This window comes from Vicugna pacos, chromosome 19, assembly GCF_048564905.1.
Source record: "Vicugna pacos chromosome 19, VicPac4, whole genome shotgun sequence".
In the NCBI taxonomy this organism is placed as follows: domain Eukaryota; kingdom Metazoa; phylum Chordata; class Mammalia; order Artiodactyla; family Camelidae; genus Vicugna; species Vicugna pacos.
This window is the reverse complement of record NC_133005.1, coordinates 46582926-46603835: the sequence shown is the minus strand read 5'-3', so window position 1 is coordinate 46603835 and position 20910 is coordinate 46582926. Positions and strand designations below refer to the sequence as shown.

The following is a 20910-nucleotide window of genomic DNA, read 5'->3' as shown; positions in this document are numbered from 1 at the left end:
AATGAAGTAAGACACACCACGCAAGCTGAAGTGGATTTTCCCCCAAAGGAATGCTTTATTGACAAATCACCCATTATTTACTTAAGGAAAAGATAAATCAGTTATCACCCCACACCCTGCCTCCTCACCACACCACATCTGAGAGATTCTAACCCTGGAGAAAGAACACATGGGTGTTCCTCCCAAGGCACGAGCGTGGACTGCACCCCCTACCTAGGGTGTCTGAAGTGACTAGCAGGCAGTCAGGTACCGGAGAGCACATCACCGCCAACCAAGGCGGACACTAAGCTGACGGCTCCTCCCCTGGAGTGCACAGACGCAGGCGAAGTCTCTGCCTGCCGAGAGCCAGTAAGGCACGGAGCTGCCCCTCTGGACACACCAGACAGGGGGCCTGGGGAAAAGCTGCCGGAACATGGCAGCATCAAACGGGAAAGAGATCTTTGTAGCTCCTGAGAAAAGGTGACAGCAGAGTCCCAGCTGACCCCAATGCCCCGGCGTGCAGCCCACAGGCCGACTGGGGCTGCTGACCAGTGATGCACCAGCCAGGCCTGGCCCACACAGGGGCAGCACGGCCCCCGCCCCACCAGCCCACGAGCTCTTTGGCCAGCGGGAAGTGCCATGGTCACTGAAAGGAGAGAGAAGCGAGTTTCATAGAGGGACAGAGCGCATTTGTGAAATCAAACACACCACTGGCACAGGCATGCTGCCACTTGGCTGGGTGCAGAATTCTAGAGTGCTCAAAACCCACAATGGAACCCTCATTTGTATAAAACATCATAAACAGATAAAGCATAAGGCGATGTAAGGCGTGTATTTCAGATTGAGTTCAGAGAAATAGTATTTTCTAACTATGAGGCTAAAGCTGCTTTGCTTAGGTTTAATTTTTGAAAAAACCCACTGCATTTAAAAAATAGAAGAATTTGCTCTTGTTAAAGCTAGATCGTTAGTGTAACAATCAGGCAGCTGCTGATGCTCAGTTTCTCTTCTGGAAGGTCTCAGAAAACGGACAGTTTTCTTGTTGAGCGTTCTGAATAAAACTGCAGAGCAGGCAGGGCTTCCTGGATGACCCTTCCTCCTGAGACTCAGGGAGGGGTTAGCAAACACCACGTGTTTTACACTCATCACTGTACCACCCTTTCAGCAGGCTGGTCAACGAACAAGATTCCCAAAGAGGGCTGGGCTTTGGCTCTAGACCCCTTGGGACCCACCACCCTGCCTGCTTCCTGCCCCCAAGGCAGGATGGCACAGTGATCTGCTGCACCTGCCGACCCAGTGGAAAGCATCTGTACACAAGATGTGTTCTCTAACCCATGTGAGCGCAGCGGCCACGTCCCCATGTGGATGCGAGATTGTCCTCAAAACCGGTTCTGTGCATTCGCCACGGCCTGGCTGGCTGCCCCGCTGAGCGAAGCTGCAGTTGTGGCAAGGAGGGTGTGCTCGTTCTGGGGCCGGGCAAAGCCTCTATGGGCTTAGAAAGGCGTGTGATCGGGCAGGGGTTTTTCACCACTCCCAGACGGGGAGGGAAGGCTGTCACTGCCATTCTCTCTGCCACCGACAACCTTGGACTACAGACGGGAAAAGACCAAGAAAGAAAAACATGAGACAGAGCACGCAGCCCTGGCAAACCCTAGGCCTGTGCTGGGAATTCAAACTCCAATCTCCACTTGAGTTTCTGTAACATGGACACTGCTTAGCAATATAAAAGGCATGTCACCAACACAGGCAACAGGTTGGATGTCTCTCTGGGGAATTAAGCAGCGTGAAGAGAGCCAACCCCAAAAGGCTACACTGTATGTTCCACTTACACAACGTTCTCGAAAAGGTAAAAACTACAGAAATGGAAAGAGGTCAGTGGTTACCAGAGGCAGGGCAGGGACAGGGTGCCGGGGGGACGACTGCACTCTATCCTGACTGTGACGGTGCCACCCCCGATTGTGGTACTGCAGGATTTCATCTGTGCACAAGGAACAAGGCCTCTCGGCGTCAATTCCCATAACAGCACGTGCACCTACACTGACTAAACGAGTTTACCTAAGTGACAGGTCACCCCCACCAGGAGGGCCGGCCAGGTGGCCCAGGCACTGTTACCTTTATGGTCCCAACTCGGTCTTCAAATGACTTGAAGGTTGCAGAATTCCTTTAAAAAGAGAAGAAGGACATGTCGGTACAGGAGCAGATGGCTGTGCTGCCCTCCTAAGTCTGAAGGGCCTCAGGGTCAGGGTCATCCTCTGGAGATCCCGCCAGATCCAGAGAGCTCACTGCAACGTTGGGACAAGCCAAAAAAAGGGGGAAGAGGGCACACCCTCTGCAGAGCCCAGCCAAGGTCGCCCCCGAGGCTTTCCCAGGTCAGACCCGAGGTCAACCACACCCACCAACTGCAGGACAGAAGATCTGCAGGCCACCAGCCAGTGAAACCCAGATTTCTCGTGGGCGAACAGCAGACCCGACTGGGCAGCAGGTGGGCTGCCAGGCTCGTTTATGCTGTGCCCTAGATGCACACATACTGGGGTAATGAAAAGTCCCACGTGTTCCTCTCACGGAAGTCAAGCGAAGGGGAAACCAAGGACAATGCTGGGAGCAGAGTGAGAAGGAGACAGAGGAAAAAGCAGGCCAGCCCCAGTCACTCCCAGCAACCTCTGATATAACCAGCTTCCCTCAATGGCTCAGAGCCTCCCTGCCCTCCAGACCTCTAGGGGCAGCCTGACAAGGACCCCCAGCTGGCTCTGGGGCACAGCGTCGCAGCAGGTTCCCCTGTAACAGGGACGGGAACTCTGTAAAGATCCAGGCTTCACTGGAGCAGGGGAGAACATGGGTGGGGACTTCAAGGAGAAACCAGCCACAGCTCTGGGTGTTCTCCACATACAGACCAGTTTTCACAAAAGGCGTGGAGACACCTTAAGGCTCCTGGGAGGAGCCTGTGTGCAAGCCTCTCTGCCCCTCCCTGGCCCAACCCCAAGGCTGGCCCTAGAAAGTTCCAGGTGGAGTCCAGTCTGGCACAATGGTTCCTCTCAGCCTCATCTCCACAAGCTCTGCAGCCTGGAAGGGGTCGTCCCCAGGCCTCAGCCGAGAGGAGGCCGGCAGGGGTTCAGAGAGTGGGAAGTGGACCAGCAGGAGACCCCCGCCCCCTGGCTCCCCTGACTTCCACTGGCTGCCTGGGCTCAGGAGTTGGGCACACATTACCTCATGGCCGGCATGCTTATGGAGTGGCGGATGGAGGCGCTGCTGCTCGGAAGCATGGCGGGAGCAGAGAAGGAGAGTTATCTCGAGGCGGCCCACCGGCCCTGCTCTGGCAGAGAGCTGCCCCAACTGCCCGCGCGGCTGAAAAAAGCCCCGGCCACTACAAAGAAGCCTTGCGAGGCTGCCGTCACCCAAGGAAAACTGGACCCAAGGTGGCCCCCTCGTGGCCCCAGAAGTGTGACACCGCTGAGGGGCGCTGAAACAGTGGAACGGAGAGGACCTAAACCCAGGCGCAACCAACACTTTGGTGCTGCGAGCTGTCAGGTGTCCTCACATGCCTTCCAGCAAGCTAAAGAGAAACCGCCAGGTCAAGGGAGAACAGGAAAGCCATGGCTGTTCTGGCCTGTGTTCCAGACCTCCAAGCTGGAAGAGCGCTGGTGCTGCCTGCAAGAGCAGTCCAGGCCGCCCGAGGGCTGCTTGGGAGGCGGTCAGACTGGGTCCCACACACCCGGGGCAGAAAGGGGCCTCAGCAGGAAGTGAGACCAACTCAATCCTAGGGGGCAGGACTGCTTCCAGGGGAGGAGGGGTAGGGGAGAGCACAGCAGCGAGAGGGCCAGCAGGACCCCTCCCGTGCAAACACGCCCCCTTTCAGGAATACACTCAGCTGCAGGCTGATGCACACCCTCTGTGAGGCTGGGTGAGCGGGTGGGAGACAGCGCCATCCATGAGCCTGGGGAGGAGCCCCGCTTCCACCTCACTGCTGATGACTCCTGGGCGCCTCTCTGTGCTGGGCCCCTCACCCCTCCCCCAGCACAGCCTCCCACAGGCCAGCCAGGACCAACCCTGCCCGGAGTCAGAGAAAAGCCTTCCCCAGATGTGTCCAGCATCAGTCTTACCTAAAGGAGTGTGAGAACGGCCGAGCCCTGAAAGGCGGCAGCAGCAGGAAAGAAGAAATGCAGCGTTAGGAAGGGAGCCCCATCCTGCCCCGGCCCCTCTGCTAGGGACCCCGGGGACCTCACACCACTAGGGACAGGACATCTCCCCAAGTCCCACCCCCGAGAGGCCGATGCTCCCTCGTGGGCATGACTAGCAGGCGCCCTGCCCTCTGGGATGCAGTCCCACATGAGGGACCCGAGCCCGGGCACAGGCTGGAGGAGAGAAGCCCAGAGAGGCGAGCAGAGCGGGGACGGGAGACAGGCCAGAGCAGACCACCCTGCAGAGGGGCCTGGGACGCCCCTGGGCCCAGCACTTCTTGCACCATCACCTGGGATGACAGAAGCCACCCTAGAAACCCAAGTGTGTCCAAGGGCTGCTGCTGGCACGGGATCAGGGGCACAACACAGCAGTCACTTCAGGAGTGACAGTTACATGGCCTGCTGTGCTTGCACCACTCAGGTGGGCTGCAGGTCCTGCTCCTCTCAGTGGGAGAAGGAAGCATGCGCCCTGTCAAAAGTCACCCGGCAGGACAGAGGCCCGACCCTGCATTAACCCAGCCTTTGATCCAAATCCAGGTCCCTGCCCCACTCCCACCACCTCACGCCCCAGGGGATGTAAAAAGCCTCAGACCAGGGCCGCTCCAGCTGGTGTGGGGCGTCTAGCAGGACCTGGCCCCAAACATCTCGATGCAGTGGGCCACGGGGTATCACCCAATCCTGAACTCATGACAGAAATCTCCCTGAGACTGATTTGCCTTCTCAAGGAGTGGTGAACTCTGTCGGCCATGAGCTCTAAACCATGGGGGCCAATGGATCTCACGAGACCTGAGAAACCACATGAGACTGCATGGCAAGACCACAGGAACACGTGAGAGGATACATCAAGAACCGTGAGACACCTGTGTTCAGGGCTCCCCTGAAGACACAAGAGAACAAAACCAATGGCAGATGAGAGTCCCTGGGGTGAGACCCCGGCAAAGAGGATGACTGCTCCAGGCACTGTGAACTCGACCAGGTCCCTCGCCTCGGCTGGTGGGCACGGGACCTGCGGCTCAGTGTCCTGGGTCAGCAGCCAAGCCGGTTCTGAGGGGAGCTCGGGGGCAGAGGAGCAGACAGAACAGGGTCACGTCACTGTCCTCCCAGGGAAAAGCAGTCTGTGTGAACAACGCCCCATCGAGATGGCCACCACGACGCGCAGCAAGGGCTCTGCCCTCTTGCCTGATTTCCACCCAGAGCACTCTGAACACACTCAAAACTGTGTGAGGACGTTCCTAGGAGAGGATGTGACTTAAGCACAGCAGATGTGTTGCCTCCTTCAAACTCCCTGGCACCAGCCCACGCTCTGGGGAGAGAGCAGGCATAGCCAGGAGTGCCCGCTCCCTCTGCGGCAGCCCCTGGGAGCTTGGCCAGGCTACCAGCGGCGTGTGATCAGCCTATCACCAGCTCTTCTGCAGCCCGACTCAGGAGGCTAACGTCCAGTGACTCGTTACAGGGTCACACCCACAGTCACGTGCGAGCAGACCAGGGTGACACCTGCGGGAGCAGTCCCACAGACCCTCCTTGCTGTCGGCACAGAGCCACAGCTTGGGGGCCTCTTGTGCCCAAATCACAGCCACGGTGGGCAAGGCCTGCATCTGCAGAATGACCCACAGGGCCCCCCAGAGGGGGGTGCGCTCCTTAGACACAGACTGCCTACTGGGTGTTCAGCTTCTCCAAAGGTCTGAAATTGTTCAAAATAAAAAGCTGGGGGTGTGAGAGAGGAGATGGGTAACGACACAAACAAAGATAAAAGGTGAGTGCGGCTCTGGGCCCAGGCTGTCCTCTGCTTGGCTAGGGGCCCAGGGCTCGGAGGGCCAGGGCAGAGCTCCCACCCTGAGGCCAAGGCAACTGTAGGCCTGTGAGGCAGGGACATGCCTAAGCAAGCAGGCAGGAAGGGGGCCCACCTAATGGTAAGAGGCGAGAGGTCAAGGCTGGGTAGACCCCCAAGGCCAAGCCCGCAGGCAACACCACGGGGTTCTCAGCTTTGAGGAGACAGGAGCCCCAGGATGGGGTGGGGGCTGCAGGGAGGCATTCCTTCAAACTCAGAAGTGAGGGGACTGGTCCCGAGCGTGGGTCAAGGGCCAGGGTAGGCGGGGCAGTGGTACCTAGGGGCCAAGTCCCAGGTGCTGGTGACGACCTGCACCATGCGCTGTCACTCACCAGTTCATCCTAGCAACCCTGAGGGAGGCCCTCCTGAGGGCACAGCGAGGAGGAAGCTGAGCCAGGACTCACGCCCTGGCTTCTGGCTTCGGGAGGCCCTGCAGATGCAGCCATGGAGCCCAGAGCAGGAAAAGCAGGGTGAACCCTGCCTTGGAGCAGGCGTGTCCATCAGGCTGGGGGTGGGCACTCCCTGACCCCCAGGCCCTGCTCAGGAGGTGCTCAGGCAGCCAAGAAGGTCTCGCCAGCTTCCAGGAAAGGACGCTCAGTCTGAGGCCCTAGTCTGCACACTCTCTGAGGGCAGGTCAGGCAAACACCTTGACAAACACCGACTTGGCCTGGAGTGTCCTCACTGCTGCTCCGATGGCCAACGCCGACCACCCACCCCCGGCCTCCAGTCATCTTCTCTCTGTGAAACTTCAATCAGACGCATCGCCTTCACCAATCGCAACACCGAAGTTACCCAAAGACACCAGGGACCGCCCCCCCCCACCTTGAGAAACAGAAATGGCAAAGTAGATAGAAAACAAGGGTCTGCGAACCACTGGTTTGAAGCCGGTGTGGCCACATCTGCGGGTGCTAAGAGGCCCGGGGCATGCGCATCTGAGCCCCGGGGCCCCGGCAGGCTTCCTGCAGATGCTCCAGTGGATAAGACCTCAAACACCTCACCCAACCAGCACAGGTGCCAGGGCAGAGCTGCCAGGCCAGGAGTCTCACCTCATGTCTCCGAGCTTCCTGCTGATGGCAGAGCTCATGGTGGACAGGGCAGCTGACGTCTTCTGTCCCGCCTGAGAGAGAGTTTCCTGAGTCTTCTTGTAGCTGGAAGAGAAACACCGATTAAGCCAACCAGACACAAGGCACAGCCACAGCCCGAACACTAAGGACAAGGCACCCAGAGAGGAGGGGTAGTGAGTCAGCTTGGACACTGGGGACGGGCACGCATCCAGTCTCAGGGACCCGGGGGACATGCGTCAAGGACAGAAGTGACACTGTCAGGTCACGACAACCCTGTAGCCCAGGCTCTCCTCCACCTCTTCGGAAACTCACTTCTCCCAGCTCTCCGGTCCTCCCACAGAGCCCGAGGCCCTGGGCAGCAGAGCAGACAAGTCCCCTGAGGGGAGAAGAGCTCAGCCACACCCATGGGGGCGCGCTGTGTGTGGTCTGTGGTGTGCTGGCCCTCTCAGACCCCAAGAGCCCCTCCAGCCTCCAGCACTGTCCACACAACGTCCTCGGAGATCTGGGGAAACCTACCTCCACCTCACACCACTGTTCTCGGTGCAAGGGGGTGGTCTGGGCTCACAGCAGAGACCGCCTGTTCCATGCCATCCTGCCCCAACCATCCACACAAGATGGCTTGTGACCTCAACGGCGGAGGGACCGGCACAGGCAGTGTGCCTCAGCCACAGGGACAGCAAGGAAACCTTGAGCGCTGACATCCAGAGCCAGCAGCCCTCGACCAGCTACCACCATAAGCGAAAGACACAGCAGCGGAACCCCAGAGCTCCTTTCTGGCCAACCTGGCAACCCTGAAGCAACAACGGCTCGAGACGGCAGGGCTCCTGAGATGCCAGCCTACTCTGGCCATGCAGGGGCCACCCGTCCCGGTCCCGGGGGACTGGGCCAAGCAGCAGCGCAGCAGCAGCAGGGCTTCTCAGCCCCTCCTTCCCACCCACCACCCACTGACACCTGCTGGGGGCCCTCCTCCCACCTTGCGCCCTGCGGGCCCCCTCCTGTGGGGATGACCCAGCCCAAGTACCCCCAAGGGCCTCCCTCCTGTCAGCAGTGGGCTCGTAGCACAGCGGGGCCTCGGACTGTCTGCTGCTCAGCAGGGCCCAGGACTCAAAACCTGTGCTGCTTCCCAGCAAGAGTGTGGAATGTCCTGAAGTCACTAAGTTGCTGAGTTTATCTTAGTTTCCAGGAAAGCCAGTAATTTTGGAATAATGGGGAGAAAATAACTTCTAAAATCCTTAGTGAAAAACTTGCTTTGGGACTTCCTAAATCCAACAGCCATCAGGACGTCTAATTCTGAACCCAGGCTTTAGAAAAACCTGACTTCCAGAAATTCCTTCCCCTGGGATAGTCTGATACTATCACGGAACTCGAACTCCAACCACCTGCACAGCAACCCAGATGTCTGCACAGCCGGGGCCCAGACGGGACCACCTGGGCAGAGCTGCAGGGTCCATTCTAGGCCACGGCTGACTCTCACTGAAACCCGAAGTCCACGCCTGCTTTCAGAGGGCTTCCACCCAGACTGTGCCCGGAAGGCACCTTCACCCAGAACTGCCACCTCCACCGCGGCCTGTCTCAGGGCCTAGTAAGACTGTGGCAACAGAGGTGGAGGAGCACCTTGGGCAGGTGCACCAGCACATTCCCCACAACACAGCCTGCCAAGGAAAGGCTCTAGAACCTTCTGCGGGGCCCCAAACCTGCAGTGCCTGCTTGAGCCTCCCAATCCCAACCCTGGGGGCTGGGCTGATGAACTGCTTTCATGTCAAAGTGAGTCAAGGTCACCTGCAAGAAACAGCCTTCAGCGTACCTGGAGCCACGTCATGGTTTCCACAACACCAAGTGCAAGGTAACTAATGATACGTGATATTGAGATTCAGAAACAGAAACTCCAAACACGTCTCCAAGCCCAGTTTTCCCCAAAACAATAAACACATAAGATCTTGTGAACACTCTGTGGTTTGTTGAAGTAGAACAGTCTGAAGCAAAAGATTTAAAGAAAAATCCTTAGAGAATCTCTATCTGGGCCCACATGGCCAAGCTTGGGAAACACGTCACAGAGAAAAGTCCTTGGTGACGAGGAGCATCCAGAAGGTGACCCAAAAGGGCCTGGGCACCCAATCCCCAACAGGAGAGGTACTCGCTGGGGGCCACTTTCCCACATGGCACAGCCCTCAGCATTTCTGGGATATGGAAACAAAGTGTCACAAGCGACTCCTTCAGAAACACGAACCTCCAAACTAGGGCAGAAACAGAGTCTGTGTCCAGGTAACTCAGCCCCATTCGTGCTGAGGGCACCAGGCCGTGCTCCCCTGGCCAGAGCTCCTCTGGGAATTACTTCTACCTTTTAGGGTAACAGACCCCCCCAACTATCGGTGGGCATGACAGTCAGTGTGAAGCATCTGCTAGCTGCACCTAATGGATCTTCCTTTGGGGGGCTGTCCCCACCTCCCACTTGGGTGGGCATGTGATCCCAATCTGACTGGTCAGAGGTTACAACTCCCAGACCACAGTGAACATCCAGTGAGGCCCACACCGGGCCATTTTGCGGTGGGGCTGCAGGCTGGGAAGATACAGTCCCGTCCCACTAGGCACCCCCACACACAGAGGGGCAAGCGGAAGGACGGGCGATGGAGCACTGGTCGGAGCCCTGTTCAGGCAGGCCTGGAGCAGGGGCTTCTCGCCAGGCCAGGCACCACTCCCCGCCAGCCAATACTATCATCTGGAGCTGAGCTTCCTGTCACCTGAGACCAAAGAATGTGCCAACAAGTGACTGTGGAATTATCGGTATCCACTCCAGGCATGCTTTCAGCTATGATCTACCTATAAAAAGGATCCCATTTGGTGACCACCCCACAACAGAGCACGGCTACTGAATTAAAAGTAGTTGGTGGAGGGAAGAAGTTTCGTGAGCATTAACTGCGTCACTGGAGTGAAGCACCAGGGCTGCACACAGCCTGACTTCCTCCCCTTCGGGCCGAGCTGGGCTAAAGGAGTCTACAACCTCCACCAGAAAGCCAGGGCCCTTCCTTCCAGTTGCACCTTCCCTGGCAGAGGCCCTGGGCAGTAATCGTGTGGGCAGGCTCCTGCGGCCACCACTGCGGAGGCACCAACCAGCCACCCTCAGGGCTGCAGAGCAGCTGTTTTCAGCAACCCTATCCCGAGCTGTGTTGTTCTCGTGTGGGCTGTTGCTGCAGAAAGGCCTCCAGCTCTGACAACTCCAATAGAATCGGGGCTGAGACCTCATGGGAATGGCCACTGCCTGGCGAAGTGCTCAGAAAGGGCCAAAACACGCACACACCCGAGCCACACGTTTCTTCTGGAGGAGTCACAACCCTGATGACGCGAAACAGCATCCAGCAGCTTCACATAAGCTCGTTTTACAGAACAGCACTACGGTCTCCTGAAATTATTTTCAGCTCGACTGCACTGTGAGCCTGCCTGCAAGGAACGGCTGTCCCACCAGGCCAAGCAAACAGCATAAAACTCCAACCGCCGACCCACCCAGCGCCCAGCTCCCCTGGTGACCCCAGGCTGCAAAGGCTCCACTTGCACAGCCAGCCAACCCAGCTTCCAGCACCTCTAAGACAGGCTGGTAGCAACCATTTCCTTTTGGCCCATGTTCTCCAGCAACCACGACAGCACTTCCTTATAAACAAGATGGAAAAATCCCGGTAATCGACTACTTTAAAACACTGGTCAGGTTGGAGCAAAGGTAAAGGAAGTGCGATTAACTCACTCAAGGATCTCAACAGAACATCAGGAGGCACGTGGGACCCAAGCTCTGACAGACACTTCCCATGAGAATTTCGCACTCAGCTCATCTGCGTGGCCCATCGCTCCATGCCTCTCAGACCAAAGGACCTATTTCAAGATCTCACTAGCACGGCCTGCACCGCACCCCACCCACCCCAGCATGACCCACCCTGAAGCGCAGATGAAGCTTTGAGAACACATGGCTGGGGCCAGTCTTGGGGGGGCGGGGAGTCCAGGTGGCGCCCAAGGTGTAGCCACCAGCCAGAGATGCCACCGAAGTCCGCCCCAGGCCTCTTATCTGAGGGACACGTGTCAGGCAGAGGGGACTTATCAGTGTGGTCTGGTGGCTGAAAGAACTTCCCTTAGCGTCTGCACCCTACTCCAGAAAAGCTGAAAGAATAGTTTCATTTGTGTTTCAGAGGAGAAATTTTATATTACAAATAAAACAGCCAGGAAAACACCAAAACAAGGTTTGTGCCGAGTGTGCACAACTCCTTGTCCCTAAGAGGAGCGTTGGGGGGAGGGGGAGGGGCCTGCTGGTGGCAAAGGCACTCACAGGTCCGACTGCGTCACTTTCTCGTTCCACTCTCCAAGTTTCTCAGAAGTTTTCACATAGCTAAAAACAGAAAGTCTGTGGTAAATTATTTAGAAAACCTGTTTCAACTCAGGTCTCGACCTGCAGTGAAATTCCAAGGGAAAACAGAGAAGGACCAGCCAGCAAGAACACCGCACCTGCAGCCTGCTGAGACAAGGGCCGCCGCCGCCGCCCAGCACCTGCTCTGCAGGCCCAGGTGAGGCCTGGGTAGAGCTGACCAGCCCTCTTCCCATCAGGCCAAGGGAGCACCTAGCCATCTGATGTTAAGCTGGCTCCTGGGGAGTAAGGGGGCACAGCCCGTAGCCCCAAAACACTACTCTGACAGTCACCTTCTGGGATTCAAAACCTACAACTTCCTAGGCAGGAAATGGGCTTTTCACAGGGAAATTAATGAAATTTAATTTGATATTTCTGTGGGGACATGGTTTCTTGGACGGGGGAATACTTCCCACCCACCACCTCAGAGGATATGTGTCAGAGGAGCCACAGAGCCGCAATCCCCAAATTCAGAGAGCTGAGTCACATCTGGGTCAGAGGTCCTGGGGCTGTGACATCACGCTCATGGGAAGGACTCATGTCCACTTCAGCGGACACTGGGCTACAGGGACCACAGGCAAGTCAGTCTCACTGAGTGCCTAATTAGCGTTTTCTCAAATTTAGACCCAAAACATATTCTTCCTGTCAATTTCTGCTTGGACGACTACCTAGTATGGCCACCTTCTAAGAGCTCGACGCCCTGGACACAGCTGAGCAGGTACTCACGCGCTGGAGACCTGCACGTCGTGCCAGCCCCTGGACAGGTTCTGCTTCAGGCCCTCCAGGGCGGAGAGGCCCAGCTTCCGTCTCAGCTCCCCGCAGTGTCTCTCCTTGGCTGCCAGAACCTGGCGCAGGGTGACGATTTCCTCCTCCACCTGCAGAAGCACACAGTCGACATGATTTAACATCACTACCACACAAAGTGACTAGCATCCTTATGCACACAGCACGAGAGGTTTCTCAGAATTATGTGAAAAATTTCCATTTACAGAAATGTAACTCATCTTAGGAGTCGGCTACAGCAGACATCTGTCCTGCTTTTATTCGGTACCAGCACCTCAACTTCCGGAGAACTGCCCCATCCTCCCAAGCCAAGTGTTTCGGTGGCGCTATGGATAGCAGTGCCAACCGACCCGTGGGGATGAAGCAAGGCCTGTCAGAGCTCTTCCCTGGGACTGGTCATAGGTCTTAGAATAGAGAAGCCCTTTCTGTCCAGGCTCTGGGTCTGGGCCTGGATCTCAGAGGGTGGAACTGCTGGCAGCCAGGTCCCATCTGCACCACGGGGTAATTTCATAGGCAGTGGGAAGGAAGCAGAGCTGACAGATGGACAGACGCCCAGAGACCCACGTGACAGAGAAACAACCTTTTATGACATCTGTGTTCCTGAGGGCAGCCCCAGGCCTTGAAAAAGGCAAATTCCCTTTCGTGCAGTCTGAGTTGGGCAACAGAAACAATCTTTGTTTGTTTCACTGAAGTCAGAAACAATCTTGACGATAAAGACTGGAACCTTATATTTCAGAATAAAAGAATGTGACCATAGAAGGGAGCATCCTTTGAAACCTTCCTATCTTAGAGTTCTCCATATTTTCAGCATCTACATGGACAGCCATTACTAAAAAAAGTCCCTTTCTTTAAACAGTGACTGTTTGGATGAAGGCACTAGCAACAGCCTAGAACCCTGCATATCACCAGATTTTCCTTTAGAAAATATTAAAACAAAACCCCCAAAATACAGGGTCATCTAAAGCCAAACTATTATCAGTCACGCCAGCAAGGACAACCAAGACTACAGTGTTCCATTTACAGTGCCTTGACTAACGGGGGCTTAACAGCATGTGCACATGCAAGCCTAAATGTGAAGTGACACAAGAGCTCTTTGCTTTGCAGCCCAACTCTGAAAAGACTCTGTGGTTTTATTCTCCAAACCAACAAGTTCTGAGATAAAGGGCAAAGTGTAAGTCTCCTGGGACTTCTTGCTGCTCCCCCCTTAACTTTTGTTCAGTTCAGAAATAGCTGCACTCTTTCTCTATGATCTGAAACCTTGTCCCGGGACTGAGGTTGAGGTGAAAACGACCAGCCCTGCTCAGACCTAGGGTTGGACCCAGAATGTACGCAGATGTGCTCGTCTCTGAAGGCAGAGGAGAGAACTGTGCTCAGCGTGTTCCAGCCTCTGCCTGACTGGACGCTACGGTCAGGTGCTGACGACTTCATTTCCCCAGATTCTGGAATCTCAAGTGAGTCACTATCAGACTCCATATCATGCTGCAAAAAGAAACACTCTTGGCAGTTGGTCTGAATAAAAATTATACTTAGAGGCTTTAATTCTTAATCTCTATTTCCTCTCAAGACACTCTCGCTTTAAAACGGTCACTTAAAGCTTTTTTTTTTTTTTTAACAAGACAAGCATTTTTAAAAGGAAAATGAAAATCCAGGGGCAGCTACATCTGTGGGGTCTTGAAAATGTCATGTTAATTCCAAGAGGAACTCCCAGTAGATAGTATGCTCTGAGCCATTGTCCCCATGTGGACCGGCTCCTCTGGGGGCACCTACAAGGTGCCAGACACATACAGACAAAGGGTGCAGAGAGCAGTTTCTGTGGGGCCCCCAGGACAACCTTCCGGGGCACCTTCTCCAGGGCACAGCCAGCACTCTGGCCCCTCGTTAGCCTGAGAGAGCCTCACAGTCACCCACAATGGATGGCCAAGACACAGCACCTTTGCAAGCTCGGCCCTGAGCTCCTCCTCCTCAGCCTCCGTCAGACCCTGAACAGCAGGAGCCTGGGCAGCCACTGCTGTGTCAACAGGGACATCCGTCATGGAGTCGGAGAGCAGACCTTTGTTGGGAGAGTTCAGGTTGATATCTGCCAGAGACAAAAGGTGGTCAGAGTGTCAAGTAAGAGGTGGGAGGGGAGAAAACAGGGCAGAGGTCTCCACTGAGGGAGGAAGCAAGGGTGAAAGGGCAGGTTTATGGGAAAGGGGCAGGGGGATCCGTGGAGACAACATGTCTTCTCTAACAGGTTCAGTAAAGATGGTTTGAGCCACCAGACTGAGGGCAGCCACCTCTCAGGCTACCTGAGATGCTTCTTCAGGCACTAGAAGTGCTGGCACAAGGCAGCCATTCCCTAACTCCGGTGTCTCCCTCAAGAATACTATCTTCAGAGACAGGAAACCTCTGCTGCAAACAAAGCAGTCCGATCTAATAGATCTTCCACTTTTTAGAGTGAAGCACCTTAATACAGCTGTACACACAACAAGCAGCACTTACCAATCCACTGCTCTGCCAGAGCATAAGCTAAGGTTACACACACAGAACACATGCCAGCCATGCAGCCCCACAGGGAATCAGCAAAACAAAGTCTTCAACCTGCACCCACAGCAAAGGGGCCACAGCAGGTAGGGAGGTGCGGAAGGAACACTGCCTCCACACACTTCTGCTACACCCAGGGCGGGTTCTTATTCCTGCATACACACCTTTTCTTCCCATTAAATGCATCTTCCTGTCTATGCTAAAAGTTTAAGATGCCACGCAGGGAAAAATGGGTGTACTTCAATTCTTTTCGATTTCTAGAGCACGGCTGTTTAGTATTTTTATACAACCAGCATTGAAAATATGCTCCCTTACGGACAGCACATTCCATGAAGGGGCTCTGTATGGTGTCTGGCACATTTAAAAATAAGTTAAAATAAAAGGCATAAAGGTTGGAAGGAGGTAAAAGTGTCTTTCGTTGCAGATGTTTGTCTAGTCTAGAAGCCATAGTCTGCTAAAAATAGGTAGAATGCACGAAAAATCAGAGATGCTGCATTTAGTTGGCCGTGTCACTCCCTTCCCAGGTCCCCCCGTGGCTGGAGCTGTGCACTTCCTTAGTGCTCTAGAGATATTCACTGAATGAAGCATGCCACTTTTTTTTTTAATCAACTGACTCTGATTTTTAACTGAGATCGGCCTATGTGCTTTTACTTTAATATCTGTATCTGTTATATTGAACCTACTCAAATTCAGTAAATGCCTTAAAATCTCTACAATTCTTCTGTTTTTAAAGAACAAATGAAGGTCCTCAGACAGTTTCTGCCTGTAAAGCTAAAAATGGATCCCACGGAAATCACCTCCAGATAGAAAATGGGCACTTATCTAACATGCTAGGCACTGCACAATCACTCTGTGTGATACCAGCCTCACTACACCCTGACTTAGGAGAGACAGGCAGGAGAGTGTCTTACCAAAGGGCCTACAGAAAATAAGCATGGGCTGGTGCAGCAGGCAACACCAGGGGCTAGAGTCCTTCACCTGGTGAGTCTCAGCTAAGCCTGTACCGTACCATCATCTGCAAAATGGGGGCAATACAAGGACCAATCCCAGCCTAAACACAGAAAAAGACTTGGGAAACAGGCTTAGCATGGTGTGTGGCACATAGTAGTGCTCAGTAAATGTTCTCTGCCTTTCTCGCGACAAGAACCCAGCGCTTGCGACCATGTTCAACTAAATTAGAGATGCAAGTCAAATAGTGGAAAGCCTCCTGAACTTATCAGAGCCGGGGCTTTTGACGCTGAACTACTCTGTAAGTAAGTCAAAAGTTGAAAAACTTACAGAATCTACCAGAACTCAAAAAATTCGTTCGTTTAAATTAATATGCTGATACAGGTCCAACAGTAGAAGAGCATCCTGAAATTACTCAGTGTACCTATGTCAACGTAGGAATTCAGCATGTCCTCTCCAGAGACCCAGAACAAAAGACAGACTCGAGATTTTAATCTCCTGGGCCCGCTCCACACCTCAGCGGCCATCCAAACTGGTCTGGGGTGTCTGTTCCAGAAATAGGCCTGGTATGCTGGGTGTGCCCCTGACTCACTGTACCCTTTCCCCCTTGAGACAACCCCAAAGTAGGCTGGGCTCAGAGCAGCGCTGCCACCCAAGGGGCGCTGCGCCGTACGCAAGGACGGCTGCACTTCCCCTCCCCTCCTGGGAGCCGCGCACAGCACCTCAGCCCGGGTCCAGGGCCAGAAGGAGTATCCCCGGGGGCCTTGCGCAGGGGCGGCCGGCCACGCAAGCGCCGGGCGGGGGCATAGTAAGAACTGCCCGGAGTGAGGAAAACCTGAATTCTAGGCGAGGGAAGGGCGCCGGGGAGCGAGAGCTCGCAGCGGTCCCAGCCGGGGGCGGAAAACCCGCCTGTAGCTTCGACGCCGGGAGCCTGGGAGCTGGAGAGAGGCCGCGGGGTGGGTAGGCGCAGTTGGACGGTCCGGCGCCCGCCGCGCGACGCCCGGCCAATCCGCGGCAGAGGCGCCGGGCCCGCGGGTACCTTGGCCGGCGGAGTCCATGTTCAGGCGGCGGCCAGGCCGTAGCTGGCGTCGAGGCCGGGGTCGCGGGCGCTGTGGGAGCCGAGCGGGCCGCACCAGGTATCGCTCGCCGCGTACACACCAGCCAGCGGAACCGCCTCCAGCCGCCGCGGCATTACGTAATCAGCGGCGCGACGACCCACTTCCGCTTTGAGGCGCTCTCTGCCTTCGCCCCACCCCCCAACGAGCGGTGTCCAATGAGGGCGTTGCCTGGCGCAGTCCGGGTTCATCCGCTTCAACTTGATTGGCCGAGGCTGCGGACGAAGCCGGAAAGGAAGGCCAGCTCCACCAGCGAGACTCACAGGTAGAACGGTCCTACGGACCACGGGAAAGGTGGGAAGTAGGAGGACCGTCCACCTTGGCGCTATGGAAGGCCAGAGCTGAGCCTCTTGGAGGTCTCGAGGGGTTTTGCCGCTGCCTGCGAGGGTATTTTGGCGGGTCAGACTCAGGACGTTTGAGATCCCTTCGAGGCCTGACCCCCTGACTTTGGAGTTTCTTTTTCTTTTTCTTTTTTTTTTTTTGAGTTCGTCTTTTTTGTGGGGGTTGTTGATTGTACGACGGTTGCGCGGAAAAAGCGAGCATGAGCTCTCCTCTTGCCCCGCAGGCGCCGCTGCGCCGCGCGCACCCCCGCGTTCTCTCACTTCCTTTTCACAGCAACTCGGTGAGCCAAGCGGGACCCTCCCACTTTACAGATGAGGAAGCTGAGGCCAGAGTAACTTGCCCACCACACAGCTAGTCGAGCTGCGGCAGACTCTGGAGGAAAGTTTGCCAGACTTCTCAAAGGAGAGGTGTGCAACCATTAGACATGCCGGTCCCGCTATAACAAGTCCGAGGACTTCCCCCCCTTTGACTAATTGTCTCTGCAAGCACATTCTTTAATGGTATTCAAAGCGTTGAGGATCTGACCATTCCGAACAGCACTCCTCCTTCCGGCCGAGCCCTCTGCTTGTGCCTATCCCTAGGTTTGAAAGCCCTTCGTCAGCTGACTAGCTCCTCTTCTTGTCTCAGCTCAAAGCTCACCTTCTCCCCATAGGTCTTCCTGGTACTTTACATTACCTTAGGTACCTACCTATGCTCGCAGTAGCCCAGGTGCATCAAGGCCAGGTCTTGCTCTGGGCCTGTCAGTTATGTCTGCCCCACTTGCCTTTCAGTTTTTCCAGAGTTTCCAGCTCAACCCACCCTGACCAGCCCCTGTTCCCCAGGGTTGGGGACAGCCAGCAAGCAGTCCCTGTTTCTTGCAGTTCATGTACATGGGTAATAAAAAGGGCTTGTCTCTCATTCTGAATTGCATCCCTGAGTCAGGAACTAAGCAATGAGTGGTCAGTGCGGGTGTGACTGTAGTCCCACATTGATGTGCCACTTACTCTGAGTCCTGTAGAAGCTGGGATTGGCGGAAGGGAGGTGGGGAGAACCTATGAAGCAGCAGTATCACACTCCTGGGAAGGTCCAGCTGCTAAGACCTGTATAGCCTTCCAAAGCTAATGTCCCTTCACAGCTAGGGGCGACTTGCACAGACCCTTCAACACTTCATCTTTCCCAGAGCATGCCACGACCCAGGCCAGGTGAAGGACCCCTCCTGGTGTTCCACCGTCCCTCTTCCCGCCATCCTTTTGAGGTGATCAAACCACCATCATACACTAGGTCAGGTTAATCTCTACATACCCTTTAGGAGCTGGGAATGGACTGGGAGGGAGGAAGAGAAAGACGAGAAAGGGATGCCCCAGTAAGGGAGAGCACCAGGTCCCTCTCTGCTGCCCCAACCTCCCCCAGGCAGGGCCAGATTTACTAATTTGGGGGTGTGGGGAACGGACCCGCAAAGGCGCGATCTACAGTCTCCAGGGGAACTGAAAGTCCTCTGGTTCCAGCGGACTGCAGTGAGTTGCCTCCACGTTCTTGAGGTGTTTGCGCGCCAGGAACAGCGCGAGCTGCCTGCGCCGCCGCGGGCTAAGGCCCTGGCCCACCAGCCAAGGGAAGACAAGCCCGTGCGGCCCCCAGGCCTCCTTGTCCTCCCGCAAGTCCTCGCAGCGCGCGCGGTAGGAGCGCAGCAGTTCCAGGCACCACTCGTCGTCCACGCGGTAGCGCGCGTAGAAGGCGGCCTCCTGCGCCAGACTGCCGGTGCGCAGCCAGCGGGTCACCACGGCGAGGCCCTCGCGCGTCATCACGGCGGGGTAGCGGTGCTGCAGCAGGCGCAGGAGCAGCTCGTTGCCGCGGTTGCCCTCCACGTCGCCGGACGGCAGGGGGCGCAGGTGGCCCGAGGTGCTGACCACGTCGTCCTGTGTGCGCCGGAGCAGCAGCACAGGCCCAGGGTAGCGGCACAGCTGCTGGGCCACGTTGAGGTTGAAGTGCTCGCGCACGGTGCGCACTACCAGCCCCTTCCAGCTCTGGGGCATTACCTTCAGCGCCAGCGGCACGAGGTCGTCGAAGGTGGCGTCTAGCACCAGCGCACCCAGCTCTGGGTACGTCATAGTAGCCCAGGTGGCCGTGAAGCCGCCGATGGACCAGCCGTAGACCACCACGTGCGCAGGCGGGAAGTGCAGGCGGTGCAGCGCATACTTGACCACCACGTCCATGGCGTTGGCGTCGTGCTGAGGGAACGGCGCGCCGGTGCTGCCCCCGAAGCCGGGGTGGTTCCAGCCCAGCACAGAGTAACCGGCCTCCAGCGGCGCCGACAGGCAGCCCATCTCGTAGAAGCCGGCGTTGCCTTCGCAGCAGATGACGAGGCGTAGGCCACGGCCGTGGCTGCCCGGGTGCTGGCGGCGGTCCATGAACATGGTGTCGATCTCGTTGCCGTCACAGGCCACCAGCTTGGCGCGCCGACCGCGGTAGCGCTCCACGAGGCGCTCTTGGCCCTGCTGCAGCAGCGGCAGCAGCGCGCGCGTCATCAAAAACATGGAGCCGGGGTACACGAGCCAGCGACCCAGCGAGTGGGCCAGCGCATAGCTGGCGAGCTGGCCGGGCAGCTCGCGGATCTGCTGCAGGAGGCACTGCGCCTGGCCGCGCGCTCCGCGCAGTGGCCGCCCCGGCGCGTCCCCGCCCAGCGCCGCGCCCCGCAGCAGCCACACACCCGCCGCAGCCGCTGCGCACGTTAGCGCGCGGTGCCCGCTGCTACCCCTGGAGGCGGCGCGCACGTCATCCCAGCGGAAGTCCACCGGCCAGCTGCGGAAATTGTAGGTGTAGTTGGCGGTCAGGTAAATTTTGAACACGTGCACCAGCGCCTTCACGAAGCAGACCACGCACATGGGCCTCGAGGTCACCAGGCACGGACCGAGCCCTAACGCCCAGTTGCCAGGCCAGGGTCGCGGCGGGAGGCCTAGGCCCGGCCCTGCGGGTAGCTGCAGAGGGGAGCGCGGACAGGGCTGCCTTGGGACGTGCCTTCTGGGGGCTTGGCCCTAATGGCCTTTGTGACCTGGGCCTTCCAGGACCCAGGGGAGGCGGCATCTGCCTAGCGCTGGCCAGCTTTGTGAGTCACTGTTGCTGGGAGAGAGGCCGACACCCCATGATGGGCGCACAAAAGGTCCCGGGGGGTGGTGGGCCTCAAGTTATGCCCCGCCCCCCAGGACACAGCGTTAGGACTCCGCTGCCGCCACACCATCCCCAGACCCTTCTGCCTGCCTCCTCTTGGGGGCCCTGCCACACCAGCCTCCCACCCATACCCAAGCCCACCTCCACCCACACCTGAGCAGCATCCCACTCTGAAGGTGGACAGACAGGCCAGAAGTCGAACAGCCCTAACCTCTTCTGGGGCAGTGGCTGGGATCTTGCTGGAAAAATGCATGGCTTCCCACACACTGAACCAGCTTGCTGTGAGACCCTGTCCCACCTCCTGAGGTGCCTGCACTTGCGGGAGAGGGAGCAGAGGCAGGAAGAAGCACCCCGGGGATCAGGCTGTGTGAGCATCTGCAAAGACCAGGTGGGGTCCGGGAGAATGGCACCCACTATGAGTAGCAGTTTCCTGTCCAGCCTTCCCAGTGCAGGGGAGCAGCCAAGGCTAGCTGGTGGGGCTGCTGGAGCAGGAAGGCAGTGTTTGCCCACTGCCTAGGCCCCTGCCCCTGCACCCCATCCTTCCCAGGAAGGGGGTGAGTGCAGCCTGGAAACCCCCGCCTGTCCCAGATCCTCTTTCCATGGGTGCCTTCCCCAGGTGGGTCCTGCCTAGCCA

At 56.9% G+C, this 20910-nt stretch overlaps 2 protein-coding genes across 6 annotated transcripts; both read right to left on the bottom strand.

The window, feature by feature from the left end:
* Window positions 1-31: 31 nt before the first annotated feature.
* On the bottom strand, window positions 32-16874 carry TPD52L2 (TPD52 like 2). 5 transcript variants are annotated; one of them, XM_015243919.3, is made up of 9 exons: window positions 16718-16874; window positions 14139-14284; window positions 12151-12299; window positions 11350-11409; window positions 7026-7127; window positions 4074-4100; window positions 3181-3222; window positions 2089-2137; window positions 1325-1565 (listed from the first exon to the last, which is right to left on the bottom strand). In XM_015243919.3, the coding sequence occupies exons 1-9, from the start codon at window positions 16734-16736 to the stop codon at window positions 1470-1472; spliced, it is 690 nt and encodes a 229-aa protein (XP_015099405.1). In that variant the 5' UTR covers window positions 16737-16874; the 3' UTR covers window positions 1325-1469. The 5 variants fall into 5 exon arrangements, with proteins under 5 accessions (XP_031543468.1, XP_015099405.1, XP_031543465.1 ...); XM_031687605.2 differs by lacking the exon at window positions 3181-3222 and having other exon boundaries at window positions 16718-16873; XM_072944600.1 differs by lacking the exons at window positions 1325-1565; window positions 2089-2137 and adding an exon at window positions 2207-2258.
* A 1522-nt stretch (window positions 16875-18396) lies between these two features.
* On the bottom strand, window positions 18397-20469 carry ABHD16B (abhydrolase domain containing 16B). Its single transcript, XM_031687603.2, has one exon. The coding sequence runs from the start codon at window positions 19991-19993 to the stop codon at window positions 18581-18583; it is 1413 nt and encodes a 470-aa protein (XP_031543463.2). The 5' UTR covers window positions 19994-20469; the 3' UTR covers window positions 18397-18580.
* Window positions 20470-20910: the final 441 nt, after the last annotated feature.